The sequence below is a fragment of the Ambystoma mexicanum genome, chromosome 1q (genome assembly GCF_040938575.1).
Source record: "Ambystoma mexicanum isolate Mex_15411 chromosome 1q, UKY_AmexF1_1, whole genome shotgun sequence".
Classification (NCBI taxonomy): Eukaryota; Metazoa; Chordata; class Amphibia; order Caudata; family Ambystomatidae; genus Ambystoma; species Ambystoma mexicanum.
This window is the reverse complement of record NC_090922.1, coordinates 1,225,273,810-1,225,289,756: the sequence shown is the minus strand read 5'-3', so window position 1 is coordinate 1,225,289,756 and position 15,947 is coordinate 1,225,273,810. Positions and strand designations below refer to the sequence as shown.

At 44.9% G+C, this 15,947-nt stretch overlaps 1 protein-coding gene across 1 annotated transcript in view; it reads left to right on the top strand.

Annotated features, from left to right (window-relative positions):
• CACHD1 (cache domain containing 1) overlaps positions 1-15,947 on the top strand; it is a 648,022-nt gene that overhangs the window by 385,699 nt on the left and 246,376 nt on the right. The window contains exon 5 of the mRNA XM_069641991.1: positions 2,309-2,435. Within this exon, the coding sequence (XP_069498092.1) occupies positions 2,309-2,435 (127 nt within the window). The remainder of the gene's footprint in view (positions 1-2,308; positions 2,436-15,947) is intronic.

The following is a 15,947-nucleotide window of genomic DNA, read 5'->3' as shown; positions in this document are numbered from 1 at the left end:
AGCTTCCAGGTGAAAGCACCCCAACACTGGAACTCCCTACCACCATCGCTCAGAACTCCCCAACCTTACTCACTTTTTAGACGCAACTACATCCATTGGTTAAAGAACACGAACCACTAACACCTCTAATACCACACGGCTGCTCTCTGCGTTGCATGCTTTAAGAGAATCTGTAAATTTGTAATACTAAACCTGTATATATTTGTAATTCTTTAAATACATCTACTGCACTCTCTCCTGCCAAACTGTACACATGTTCCTTCATCGTCACTGTAATTATGTAATGTAATGTATAATTATGTAATGTAAAGTATAAGCATCCTGTAACCAAGCTTTGAATCACCTTGCTGCTCATGCGCCCTCATACCCTCGGGTCTGGTGCGCAATACAAATGAATAAACTAAACTAAACTAAACTTTGAGGGAAGCTCCCCAATGTTCTTTGACGAATTCAAAATAAGGTTCCAGGTAGATGAGGTAAAGGTAGATATGCTCAATCATGGCACCGGGCCTACTCATCCTACTCGAAGAGCAAATGGCATAAGACCCCCAACCACTTTAGAACTCACATTTGATGCTGTGCTTTCATATGCTAGAAGTCCATAGCCTTTATGAATTGTTCAAGATTTGCCTATATGCAGGGTTCTAAATTAAGGGGAGCTGGGAGCTATTTAGCTCTCCAGCATTGGATCTTTCATAGATTCACATGCTGTGAATGTTCCCCAACATCAAGCTGGGAATCCTCGGTTTTCCATTTTGTATACTTTCACCCTCTTTATGGGTGCTTTAGAAACCATTCAATGGGACATTGAGTAGTCATCTTCTCCTCCACAGCCCTTGATTATTGAAAATGTGTAACCGCTGATGAAGACTTGTTTGTATTTGTACAGCCTTCGTTACCTTCATGATGGTGCGCAGTAGAATGGTAAAGTATATTAAAGGAACTCTATGCACTAATTAACCTGCATGCACTTCTAGAGAAATCAGATTTCCAACCTTTAGTCATATGGTCTCCGATGGGCAGAGTCAGGGGAGCACATGCTCCAAAGGCCGCGCCCCGTACACTTCTAAATTTAAAGGGTAAGATGATTTTTCTGGTGAAAAATGTTACTTCGGTAATCCTGGTTGTGCTCCAATTCAAAAGTTATACTTGATTAAATTGACCTTTTTACTTCTATATGTAGTAGTGCAAAAAACTTTCAGAATGAAACCGCAAAATGTGTGCTTAGACTGGTGACTTTTCCAGTGGAAAAGCCCTGCACTGGGTAGCAGTGTGGGCTAATGGAAGTGTTATAGCCACACAAAAAAAGACTGCAGTCTTCCATTAGAATAAGTGGAATGGGTAGAAAATTATTTGAGTACTTTTTAGCTCTTGCTTGTAGCCGAGAAGAACCTGGTTTGTTTGACACACACAGTAATCGGGCGCTACATAACCAACTGGTGCCACAGAAACACACCCATCTTGACAGTAACTTTGTTTGGGAATGTGTATAAAGGTGCCCAGAGCAATGCCAGTGGTTCAGATTAATTCAAAACCTTCCACCCATCACTTTTGTGCTTACTGTTTGTCTCACTATGTGAGAGAGGGTATGCCCAGACGTGGGTCCCTTGCTCACTGCGCCATAGGGAACCAAGCTGCACCTCACTGAGGAGGCCCAACAAGGCCGAAACATGTCTGGGGTTGCTTGTCTTTCCGTGCAGAGGGGACCTGGCCTAGCAGTTCGGGCTGGGCTGCTACCATTGGTGGCAGTACCCGACTGATTTGCATATGGTTGGACCCCTTTTGCAATGGCACAGATGGGCTAAAAAACGGTGGTGTGGAAGGTTGCCCAGAGCAATGCCAGTGGAAAACCTTCCACCCATCACTTTTGTGCTTACTAAAGGTGCATTAGGACACATGTAACTAGAAGATATTTATAGATTAATGAGTAGTGGCCAAGTTGTAGCGTGCGTCTCATGTTGAAGTTGCATTTGTGTACTAGCTCCTGCTTAATATCTAAAGGCTATAATCTAGGATCTGTGTCACTCCTGCTCAAATCTTCAATTGTTCTCTGTAGTTGGGCCAAGAGGGAGTTAGAAATCACTACCCTCATTTGGGAAAAAAAGCAATAAAAATATTGTTTTTGCAAATATCGATGTTATTTAGCCAATTCGATGTTTGGTACGTTTCGTTATAAACTTGCATGTGGTATTTACAGGCCGGTAAAAGATGTTCCAACACGAGTTGTACCAAAGACACCATGCACAGAAACATGCCTGTGCCTTTTTGTATGTTCAGGCCTGTAATTCTTTTTATTTTTTATTTGCAGTTCTTGCCGACAACCTAAAATCCAACCCAGGCATCAAGTGGCAATACTTCAGCTCTGAGGAGGGTATTTTTACTGTGTTTCCAGCTCACAAGTTCCGATGCAAGGGCGCGTATGAGCACCGCAGCAGGTATGGATGCATTGTGGTTTTCTTCACAGCTGTAACTTTGTAAAATTACTGAAACTATCTGAAATTGCGTGACAGTCTCTGCTGTGCTTATTTGCACAGCGTACATCAAAGGAGAAGACTGCTATGTATAATTTCGGATGGCTACAGGCCTGTCGCTCATGGTTTACTTTTCTGAACGTGGTTCTACGTTGTGCATTCAATTCTCTTGTGCATTCACTTGGCTCGTAAAACACATTGCACCGTTCTTTCAGGGTCGATCAACTCAGACACCAAAGTGGGATGGATGGAAGCACATGTTGGTGACGGGCAGCCCACCTGCGGGAATCGTATTACATTTTTAGTGTATGCTTTAGATGGCACGGAAGTGGCACCTATATGCCAAAACGATTACATTCTGGAACAGATGGGCGGGAGATGGGTTGCTAACACATTGCACTTTGAGGAATTGTGAAGATAGCCAATGTACTGCACTTAGAAGATTTTTGAGGGTAGCCAATGGTTTGCACGGATGTATGTGTTCACTGCACCGCCCATAATGTCGACTTTGAAAAAGCGGACTTAAATTACGGCGTGGCTCCGTGATCACTTAGGCCTGCATTCCCACCCTGCCTTCCATTCCCCTCTCTACTTAACTTTCGGCAGCACACTTCTGTGTGTTTTTCGCATAGATCCCGCATTTACCCCGTACCAAAATTCAGAATGCTGCTTCAGTCGGAATTATGGTACGGGTCAAAAGCACAGTATTGTACAGGTCAAACATTTAGAGTCAACATTTTTGTACTAAACTGTTTTGCACTGGGACTAATTGTGCAGATTGCCGAAGCATTGCACTTAGATGTTTTAAAGGTTGCAATGGATTGCACCTATATGAACTGTGAAGATGGCTCACTCGTGGTAAATAGAAGATTTATGAGGGTAGCAAATACACTGCACTCAGATTAATTATGAAGATAGCCAATGTACTGCAATTAAACAAATTTTGATGATGGTCAACGTATTTCACTCAAGTCTGTCGAGGGTAGCAATTACAGTGCTTTTAGAGAAACTGTGAAGACAGCCAATGTACTGCACTTAAAGATCTTTGAGGGTAGCCAATGGATCACACCTAGATGAACTGTGAAGGTAGCCATTGCATTGCACTTACATGTTTTATGAGGGTAGCTAATATACCGCACTTGCATGAATTGCGAAGATAGCCAACACACTGTACTTAGAGGATCTTGTTGATGGGAGCCAACACATTGAACCTAGATGAATTGTGAGGGTATCCAATGCACTAACAAACCCTGCTCCCCTCCCGCATACCGCCCAAGTACCACACATGCCCAAAGGCCAGCCAAACTACACACCAAACACACACAACCCACATGCATCATAAGACATTTGCATGCAACAAATAATCCCAGACACTGGGCCTTACCCGTCCAAACTCAATTAGTAGGCTGTTACCCACAGACTCCAGTTTCTCATTGTACTGCTAGCATCAACAGAACAGCACAACCTCTATCTTATCCCTCTACCCTCACTAACCCCCCTGGCTTTGTTTCTTACAGAGCCATGTGAGCGCCTGGCGACCTTGCCAATGATAACAGTGCGCAGTGTAAGATAATTTAACATAACAGGGAATGTGAGGAGGGGCACACAGTTTATGGGTGGTTTTGGCTATTGACCCACTCATTAGTTAGCTGCCTGTGGTCATGCTGATGCATGTGCTCTTTCCCTGCCCATGTGAGCGTTACAATCAAACGTTGTGCTTTATTGGGACTGCCAGTGTTAAGGAGTCCTATGAGAGTTACAGCTGCAAATGTTTTCCTGGTTTAATAAAAGTGGCTTACAACTGAAGCGGCTGCAGGCACACTTGGTCAATACGTGTGTCCTCATTTGTTTCTTGCACTGAAGCACCTGTTAAAAACAAAAGTCTTGGCAAAGCCACCAGTTTTGATGGGTATTACATAGGCATTTGCTAGGCACTGCTTTCATATACCCAGGTTTTCAACCATTTTCCAGCTGTTGATGTTTTACGGCTTCGTTGTACTATTATGGCCCTATCACCAGCTGCAAGTTCTGATGGAAGATGGACACTAGTCCACAGAAACTAGATTAAAGCCACTAGCCCTTATTCGTTATTTGCTACCAGATAGTCCAAAAATGGTTGGCCCAGACTTGAATCAGATTTGAGCTGTTGAGGTACAGGAAAACTGTTCAATTAACTGCTTTTCCATCTGCTACTTCAATCAGGTTTATTTTTTTTAAAGTCTTATTCTTTTCACGTACATTTATCAAAATGTATTTTAAAATAATTTAATGTATACTTGTGTACAAAGGTGTCATGATAAAAATTCAAATCGAACAGTGAATATTTCCAACTTAATATCCCTCGAAAGTTTATATTCTGGTTCCCCCAGCATGGGCTCTTGCATGAATTCACATGCCCGTGAATATTCCCTGTCGTCAGACTGGAAATCTCAGTAAATTAAAAGCAGTTTAACTTTAAGCTAAGTGACGGCTTGTCTCCTCTATAGCCTATCTGTGTCTTTTTGGGTCATACTGCCCCAGCCAGTGACACTCTTCCTCCTAAGCTCTACACCTGGTGGCCATCTTCAGAATTTTACTGCACATTTCTCATGTTTGGAGACTTCGTGCTTTCTCTCCTCAAATTGTTAGCTTTTAGCAGTTTTTTTGCTTATTTTTGAGAAATGTAATCTCTTAATCATCTACTGTCCTGTTGTGATTACTAGCGGCAGGGACCCGTTGCTGGAAAACATCCTCTGTCCAGCGTCTGATCTCCATCCACAAAGTCGGACAAGCACAGGACTTCGTCGAAGAACAAGTCATCGAAGGACCCGTCGCCGTTTCCACCGTCATCACGAGCCTCATTGATGACTTTGTCCAACAAAACCATTACCCTGTCAACTGTCCTGTAGACGAGTGCCTCGTTGACGACTTGGTCTACAGTGTCTGCTCTTCCATGAACAGCTGCAACACCAAAAGGTTCGTCCACAACCATTACCTATACGACTATGACGATTACCATGCCCAGGGTTTCGCTGCTGCCTCAACCTCTGTCAGCGGTTCTGATGGTCCCGTCAACAGCAGCAAATTTGCCTGCTCCTTGGGCTCCAGTCGTCACCACCTTCCCAAAGGGCTCTGATTTAGTGAGAGGTGTGCGCCTCACTGGACTTCCTACCCAGGCCCACCAGGTCTGCACCACTCTGGATCCCCCAGAAGGTCTCCAGCAATATACACCAGCTCTGAAGAAGAACTTCCAGAGAATTTTTACTCGGATCAGGAAAGGGGCCAAGGGGAACCTGGCCCCATTCTGCCTATCCCTCTGGGTCACTAGCCCACAGGCCTGTCCAGCCGTTTAGCTCTCCATGGGGCTTAGGCCCTGCTCCTGCTGCATCTGCTCCTGCACCAAGGGACATGTCCTTGGACATGCTGACAACCTTACACACTGGTGGCTGAAATCCAGCAGCTACTGCCCACTGCTCCTGTTCCGTTAAGAACCCCTCCAAAGCCTCCACCCCTTGGCCAATGCCAGTGCTGCTATCCCCTGTGGTAGATAAACCCGCTCAGATGGACTCGGGACACAGTCATGACCGGTACTCGCGCCGATGAGTTCGATAACTGACTACATTCCTGCAGATGAGAACCCCTGGATGTAGATACGCCCACCTGGGGCTCTCCCCCGGATGAGATTAGTTCCACTCTATAATAACAAAGGCTGCCAAGCTGTTCAGTCTGATGCCAGAAGAAAAGAAAAAGGAGGGTTTACATTTTAAATGACTGCAGTCCTCCAACAAGACCATTGTATCTGTCCTCCTTGTTGGATGACATATTAGAGGTCCTGAAGGCTTCAAATGCCATTCCGGCTAAGCTTGACCAGTTGGAGAAGTACCGGGTTCCAGACTCGACCCCAGGTGCCTCAGGTCCCAGCCCTCACCAGACTCTGATCTCGAAAGAGGTCTTCAAACCACTTTTCTTCATCCATGGTTCCTCGGGACCAGGTGGGTCAGAAGCTAGGTGCTGCAGGAAAGCGCATCATCACTAAGGCAGCTTCAGCAATAATGGCCGCCATCACCTGCGCCCTCCTGTCAAGATATGACAGGGAGTTATGGTATAAATTGGGTCCATCCTCGACTTCCTTCCTGACCATAAGAAGGCCGAAGCCTTGGCCCTGTTCCAGGAGGGGGAGGTGGCTTCTGACCACACCATCACCGTCACTCTTGGCATCGCAGACTATAGATTTCACCAGATGATCAATGGTGTGGTCCTCCGTTGCCAGGGTTGGCTCAAAGTCACCAACTTCCACACAGATGTGAAGACCAAGGTAGTTGACATGCCCTTTGATGGTGAGGACAACCTGTTTGGTAAGGTGGTCGATAAAACTCTTCAAGCCATAAAGACTGAGATGGCGCATTCTCTGGGCACCCTTCAGCAGAGAAGGCCGTCCCTTCGTTCTTCTAGAGGGATAGTCTCCAGGTCTTCGAAGAGTTTCACCACCTCTATCGTCAGCCCTACCACTCTGTCACCCCGGAGGCTTTTAGGAGATGCTCCCAGGCCTACTGCAGTGGCTCCCTGCGTTGTCGTCGCCGCCACAGACACTGAAGAAGGCCTCGACCGTCCAAGCACCCATGCCCCCACTTCTGCATCCCAGTGGGAGGCTGACTATCAAACTTTGTCCATCACTGGTGAAAGATCTCCACTGACAAATGGGTGCTCGATGCCCTTCAGCAGGGGCACGTTTTGGAATTCCAGGACCGATGCCCTTGCATTCCTCATGTCAAGAGACGAGAACTGCACGTGGCTCAGCTACTAAAGGAGGTTGAAGCCATGCTAGGCAAAAGGGCAATAGAGCCAGTCCCTCAGTGTCTGCAGGGCGCTGGAGTGTACTCCAGATACTTTCTTGTATGGAAGAAGTCGGGGGTGGCCCCCCACCCTAGACCTGCAGAGCTTCAAGTTTCGCAAGTCTCAAACGTTCAGGATGGCAACGTTGCAGGACATAAGCGACCAACTGGAAGAAGGGGATTTCCTGGCGACCCTCCACCTCGAAGACACCTGCTTCCACATTCCCATTCTTTGTAAACACCGGAAATTCCTGCAGTTTGTCATTCAGGGGCGATATTACCAGTTAATGGCCTGAAATCAGCCCCAAGAGTATTCACAGAATGCCTGCCTCTGATGGCAGCGCATTTGCACCACAAAGGAATCCACATTCACCCTTACCTGGAAAATTCGCTTGTCCGATCCCACATGCTGGCAACCCAGCACACCACAGAGAACATTCAACTTCTGCATTCGCTCTGGTTCTCAATCAACCATTCATGGTCCTGCTTAGTGCCATCGCATAACGCACTGTTTCCGGGTGCCCAGCTCAACGGTCTCATGTCTGGTGTCTCTCTCTGAAAAGGTCCAATGGCTGTAGACAGTTTCTGTGGCAACAGTGCAGTCCATCAAGTCCCTGCTGGGGATCGAGTTTTCCTGCATCCATCTGGTCCCCTTCTGCAGACTGCAGATGAGACCCCTTCAGGAATTCCTGGATGCCAGGTGGCAACAATTTACTGGCACATGGACTGACGAGATTCCCCCCCCCCCCCCCCCTTGTTTGAGTATTCCATCAAGCCCTGCTATGGTTGTCAGTACATCCACACCTTATTTTACTTCAATCCATTTGTAACGCGCACCATTGAACCTGAGGCTTAAGGGCGCACCCAAAAACAAGAAACAGGCGACAGTTCAACAGGAAAAAATAAATGCTTTTGAGAGCTAATTTACATGGCTCGGAGCAAAGCAATACCCAAAGAAAACCCTATTGTTAAACTGCCATTATCACTCAGAGCGTTCTGTCAAATCTCTTACAGGCTACAGTCACGGCCGACTCCTTGTGTTGGGGAGCCCACTCGCGCCAAATTCATCTAGCTCCCAGAGGAAAAGGAGTTGCACATCAGCGTTCTTGAATTACTGGCAGTCTTCTGGGCCCTCCAGTCTTTTCTGCCACAGTTCCAGGAAAAGGTGGTGCAGAGTTTCACAAACACCACCACCACCACCACCATGTTGTACATCAGGAAACCTGGTGGGACCCGCTTCCCGCAAACTCCCTGAAAGCACAATCTGTGGAGTTGGGCCATTACTCTGCACATGTTCCTCGTCCCGTTTCACTGATCAGGCATCAAGAATACAGTTGCGGACTTGCAGCAGGGAGCTGCGGTCCTGGCATGAATGTTCGCTTCAGCAGGCACAAGTGTCTCGTCTCAGAGTGGGGTCTCCCTCAGATTGAGCTCTTTGCGACTGCTGCCAACGCCAAGTGCCTGAGGTTTGTCAGCAGATATCCTCAGCCGCGGAGACTGGGGCATGCCTTCTCATTCCTGTGAGAGGGCCTCTTCCTGTACTTTCTCTCCAATCCTGCTGTTGCTACGAGTGATCAACACCCTAAGAAGTTGCCACTCATTGCACTGACATGGCTCAGGCAGATCTGGTACTCCATCTGTTGGTGATCCTGGCTATCAAACAGCCTCCACTTCCCGGCCACTCCAGAGACGTAATGGTCAATTCTGCACCGCGACCCAGTGTCCGAGCCTCACAGCCTGGCTCCTGCAGCCTTCGAATTTGGACATTATTCACTTCCTTTGAGATGCAAGAAGATCCTAGCTCAAACCAGGGCCCTCTCTGTTAACTTACAAGCGCTTTATCATGTGGTGCAGGTGCGTTCTTTCTTCCCTGCTTCTACAGTACCTACTTTCTCTGGCCAAACCTGGCCTCGCCCACGCCTCTATCAATGTCCACCTGGCCACCATTTCCTGTTTCACACAGCCCCCAGGCAAGCCCGCGCTCTGGTCACAAAGGCTCGTTAAGGAGTTCTTTAAGGGCCTCTCAGAACATTCCCTCCTGCGAAGGCTCCTGCACTGGGGTGGGAGCCCAACGTGGAACTGTCTAAACTGATGGGGCCTCCATTTGACCAATGCATCGAGCCCCTATGAGGTTTGTCATGGAAGACCACCTTCCTGGTGGCAATCACCTCACCCAGGTGGGTCAGGGAGATGGAGGCCCTCTCCTGTAAGGCCCCAGATTTGTCCATCCTCACCGCTAAAGTGGTTCTACAAACTTATTGTCCCTTCATGCCAAAGGTTCTGTCGGACTTTCATCTCAACGACACTTTGGTTTTGCCAGTTTTCTTTGTGAATCCTTCACCTTCTGAAAGGGCGTTGCATTCGCTTGAAGTTGTACGTGCCCTGAAGTACTATGTTGCACGCACAAAGGACTTTTGAAAGAGATCTCAGATTTTTGTCAATATTGGACCTGCAAGATATGGCAAGGCCCTGTCTTGAGTTTCCATCTGCAGGTGGCTCTCCAGCTGTATCATACATTGCCATCACCTAGCCAACAGATGCTTCCAGGCCGGCCGAGATCCTATTCCACCAGAGCCATCGCAGCAACGACGGCATTTCTCTCTGGTGTTCCCCTGCTCAACATCTGCAGGGCTGCTACATGCAGGTCTACCCACACTTTTACCAGATTCCACTGGGTCAATGGGGATTCCAGGGAGGAGTCCCGGATAGGCCAACCTGTTGCTTGAAATGCGTCTGTTCCAGGGGTAAGTGTATTGCTTCTGTGAGCCTTGCCACCTCCCATAGTTGTGTATATGGACTGCTCTGTAATCCTATACATGAGCATGTGAATCCATGCAAGACACCATGCTGGAGAAGGAACAAGTTGCTTACCTGTAACTCTTGTTCTCCAGCATGGGTCATGCATGGATTCACATGCAAACACACCCTCCTTCCCCTCTATGGCTATTCTTGGTTCATACTGCCACATTACGTGACCTACCAAATCTAAAGATGGCTCGGGCAGTGTGACCCACAGTGACACTGCTATAGAGGAGGAGATGAGCAGTTCAAGTGTACTGAGGATTGCCAGCCTGAGCGGCGCAGAATATTCAGGAGCATGTGAATGCATGCAAAGCCCATGCTATAGAACAAGATTTACAGGTAAGTAACTTGTTCCTTAATATTTGTGTGCCCACAGTGCACTTGGCATCTGGCCTTGCCTATTGTCTGAAAATTATATTGGCAAAAGACCACCTAGCTTATATTTACTTATAATTGTAGTACAGTAAAAGATGCCTCTTTGTTTGTTTTATATGCAATGCGTGTAACCCGTTGGCAGATCTGCCGATACCGCCAACGTCCCCACCAGACACATTGGTTTCTAAAACGTCAAGCATTTTCGATGATCTTCTCCTTGGCTCTTTGCCAAAACATCATATGCGCAGTCGTCAATAAGTTGTTCTTATTATGAGCAAATTGTCTGGTTTAAACAAGTGTTCACATCTACCATCTCAGTTGCTTTAATAACCCTGATGATTAGTGTGTCCTTGATCAAGGGTTACTGTCTATCCTCTTTTTATTTTTTCATTGGTGAAGTCAGGTCAATAATTAAGTCCTCCATGTGGGAGTTCATGTGCATGGACGAAATGTTGCTTTTAGTGGTTTTAATCATTTTACTAGGAATTGGCTTTCTTGGCTTTTGAACCCCAAAACCTTAACTTGTATCAAATCCATCCTAGATCATGGCTCCCTATGATTCAGATGAGAACTCTGCCAATTGTTATCCGACCCATTTAGCTGAACATATACAGTGTTTGCGTGAAATCTCTTAAGTGCGCAAATACATGTAAATTCATAGCTTTGTACAGATGGAACATTGTTGAGCACGCGATTCTTAGATTCACTTTACAATAAACTAAGGCCAGGTCCCATCTTGGCAAGAGATCTTGTTTCACAAGCAGCCAAATCTACTTGTAATGGAATCAAATGCTTTCATAGATTTACCATGGACGTACCCAACTGCACCAGTACTTTAGACTGACACCATTAAGCCGAATTTGCATGTTAACGTTGCTTAATTCTGCCGGTGTGCCACCACCACTCTAGGGATCAGTTCTTAAAAACGCAGCCAACCTTGCCCTTTTACTTTCCTCACCATGTCCACAGTGGGGTTTGTAATTATTTCTAGTTATAATGCAGCTCAGAATGTAAAAATGTGGTGTTCATAATCATGAGCTTCGTTGCATTAAGATTTCCCCAGTACAAAAAGTGAGCCTTGGCAAGTGTAGCAGCATTATTGCAGAAATATTTTTCCTAAACCGTGGCATTAACCATATCGCAATATTTTACCAAGAGGAAAAAATGTCACGCTTATGTTCTATTGGTGTGATTTCTTATTAAAGAACAGAGCAAATGCATTGCTCGCAATCTTTAACCTAGACAAAAGAAAAACCGGCTTGCGCCTTGTCGTACTATGCAAACCACAAACCTAAATCAAAATGCCTTAACTCCCATTTTCACTCAGTACAAAGAAATATTGACGAAATATGTTGTGGATTAAATTTGTTTGCTCATTCCATTTTAATGAAAGCTTGCAAAGTCACTTTGCCCTTTTTCGTTAGATTTTTTGCCTCGGTGCAAATTGTATGAAATGTTCCCAATTTTTAGTAGCATTTTGAATCCACCTTTACAAAAACTTGTGCTCTCTTTTTAAAATCTTGGAACGAGGACAGCTTTGATGGATAATAATTTAATAATAATGGTACTAAAAATTAGCAAGCAGATCTCCGATGGTCAGTTGCTAAAGACTGTGTGGTATGATGGAATCTTACACGTTTGAGCATTGTATCGAACTCAAAACTGAACATATTGTAGCCAATCCTGAATTTAGTACCTTCTTAATTTTTACTTTAAATTTTTTTATTCTTTTCCCTGGAATAGATTTTGGAATATTGATGAAGTGACTTTTCCCAGGCTTGGTCGAGGTTTATTTAATATGGTTGTGTGCAAAAACAACCTTCTTAGTTAAGACCTGTACTTAACAAAATGAGTTCAACATTCACGTGTTAATTCCATTACTTGTTGCTATGTCAAAAGGAAACTCTGTAGCTCAAGTTTACTTATTGCAGTCTGGCAGATTAGGCTAGCCATGATACAAAATCATAGGCACTGTTATAATGTCCAGGTAATTTCAAAACTGTTTGAGGCCTAGATTGTGATGAGTAGTATTGTGGAGGAAAGTCAGTGTTGGTGTTTACATGAGTACTATTTGCATTTTGTTTTCGTGCAATACGAATGCAGACTTACACGTGTGTGTTCTGGCAGTGTCGGAATTGATAAGTGGAACAGCAGGTCAGTCTTTCTTGCTTCACTTTTACTGACTAGTTCCCTTAGTGCGGTTTCATATTTTTGTCAATGTGAACACTTTAACGAATCTATTTTGAACGCATTTTTAAACAGTGCTGTTCTAGTTTTTGGAAGAATTCTACTCCAGTGAAAGGGTGCCCCTGATCAGATGAAGTTTATTTTATGGACAGTTTTAAGTGTGAAAGTACACTATTTAAAATAGTTATGGATGTTATGAACCAGCCCTGTGCGAGCTTTAGTTTGTGAGCAAAGTGTTATACACTTGGTCTAGCCAAATACTCGCAAGAAAAGATGGGAAGAGCAGTAAGGCAGATCTCAGGAAATATGGGGGTGATGTGGAAGTACAGTACCTCATAGCAGCCAAATAATGAAGCAGCACACCATTATCTACTGTTTTGTTAGGCCTTAATCACAAATGCCGGTTAAACTCTTGATTTAATTTTCACTGAACGCTCTTCCTGACCATTGGTGGAAAAACAATCTGTGGGCATAGACAAGTGAGCACTGAGGGGTACTGTGGGTACCAGCACATGAAGGTCAAGGAGCGTGTGACAGTAGCACACTAACACCTACTTTCCAGTTTGGAGGAAACTAATCCTCTGGTTTTGGGGAGTGAGTTGGACAGAGTTCAGTGCTACAGTCTACGGGAATTGTACAGGAGAGCAGAACCCTCATCATGGTAAGTTGTGGGAAGGAGTGTTCTACAAGCAGCACACAGGACTGTCCTTAAACTCCCCACCAGCACGGGGCGCTTCGTGTGGAGTGAGTTGGACAGAGTGAAGTGCTGCAGTCCACGTCAGCCTCCAGAAAGCTGTGTGTGCAGGACAGGATTTGTCTTGTGTACATAATCTTCTGCTTCGCTGTGTATATTGTCTACACTCGATCTACAGTAATAGGAATTTTGCTGCCTGCGCAGGCTTGTCAGAATCTTAAAATGTGTATTGCTTATGGAGTAAAACTGGTAATGGCACTCATGTTCAAGGACCGCCGACTCCTGTTAGGTCGCTGCATTTAGATCCACAATGGACGGCCCCCCCTGTGAAATTCATGAACAATTTATTTTACAACTAAGATTACCTCCCTGCTTTCAGACTATACTATTTTGTCGGCCAAAATTAAGAAATAAATTTGACTTTTCCATATTATGTGTTGGCGTGGGAGATCAGCCTAAATCCCACAGTGATCTATTCCGAGACACATAGTCAAAATGCAGGACTCATCTGTTGTAACAACTAGTGGTCCGAGGGATACTCATTCTCCTGCCTCGGGGTGAGAGAGGTAGTGAGAATGGGGTTACTGAGCGCCCATAGATGAGGCTCTCGAATATGACAGCTAGATTTTCCTCTCCTAAAACGAATGAGCTTAATGTCTTGTCTGACTCTTCCTCTTTATCGGAAGAGTCTTACTCCTCAAATCCCAGAATGGGAGTACATGAGCCTTCTTCATCACAGCTCTGCCTTTGGCGGCTTTGAACTTCATTCTGAATTCCTTAGTAAAGGTTTTTGAATTACTAAAAGACGAAGTGAAGGAACGCACTCTGCAGTTGGCGGTAGCCCAAATGAATTTGGACAAATGCGTGACACGACTGAGGGAGCGATTGGTGCAGACTGTGCCAGAAGATTGTGATTATGCAGCCTCCACTCCGGACAGATAATCTTGATCCAGACACTCTTCCTTCAGAATCTGTTGTGCAGGAGTTTGTTCAACTAAGTTTACTGCCTTGTAACGAAGTGGAAGAAGTGTCTTCGACTGCTGCCCGGACAGAGAAAATGGGTAATAATGCTAAGAGGTTATCTAATTTAAGAATCATCCTTATGTACAACATGGAGACGTGGAAGAACACAGCATATTAAAAGCATTTTTCCAAAGTCAAGGACACTTGACCCTTAATCGACAGATGGTATTATCAATGTTTAGAGGTCTTCCTGCTTTTAAAGCAGGTGGCCTCATCGGATCGGATATGCTCACGTTACCTTAATTGATTCTGTATGTATTGATATGGTAAAATTGGATATTACATCTTCTGTGGTGCAGTCCACTAGCTTTTCAGAAGCTGACTACCTCAGACAGCGAGGCTTGGGCAAATGCTTGGCAGGACGGGATGATTTGAATAGAACCCGTTTTGAATCGTGTCTTCTCCCCATTCCTTTCCGAAATACATATTACATGTGGTCAAGGCATGCAGGGCAAAAGGAGTGTTCTTTTGTTTCCTGCACAGAAAAGTGAGGGGAATTGGGCATGGCTGTTCCCCGGTTGGTTTACCACAGGGGTCTCTAATGACAAACACTTTAGGCCTGGATTCTAGAATGGTAGCCTTTGGGGGTATTCTGTGGGATTTAAACATTGGGTGGGTACCCGGTGTAAGTACTCTCTTTGAGGGATGTTTGATAATGTTTCCAGGAGTTATTTTCCCAGTTTGATATTGTACTTGATAGTTACTATATTTTGACACAAAATGCTATTTGGCGTCCTTTTTGGCGCTTGCCGGTAGGCCTAATGACTTCTATAAAAACAGCATGGGCATATATTTCCATATTTTCGCATTCAACAGTGGGGATTTTGGCAATTCAATTTTGTACAAAAATATAAAGGCTTAATATGTTGGTCATTAATCTCTACTGGAATTAGTGTTTTATGGGATTCGAGAAATGTATTGTAACAATTGAACTGGAGTGAACAGGACGCTTGATGAGTTGCTGATGGGAGATTTTAGCGCAAAGTGCCCCCTGCCAGATAGTGCTGGTTCCACAATGTCCAAATACCAACACCAACAAAATGCTAAGGGAAGACGATGGTTGAAGGTATTGAATGATTGGGATTTGTCCTGTTTGAATGGGAATGGTGCAGGGGGGTTTTGAAGGCACACCAACCTGGTGTAGAGAAACCTCCTCTCGTCTAGATTTTATTTTTGTGACTGAAAAAATATGCAATGTTTGTACACCTTGTCACCATAGACACTAAGTTGATTGATCTTACATTTCTGTAGCTTACTTTGATAGATTGGAATCAGAGTAAAAAAAGTTGAATCTTGCAGGCATGTACATGTGTCAAGACAGAAGAATAGGCTGGCTTGGTACCCTAATATAAAATAATTCATTCAAAGGGTTTCTGAGTCAAATAGTCTATTTCTAATGAAGGAGACGTATGGTTGTCTTCAACCCAATTCCCTGTATTTTTGCAGAGTTGTTTGGGTGTATTGATGGGTCCTTTAAGGCCAGTAACCTTTAGTTTGTTGGGATATAATCATGCCATACAAGTTAAAAAAGGGAAAGGGAGTTTTAAGGGTGTAGAAGGAGGAGACAGACACAGAAGTGTCATG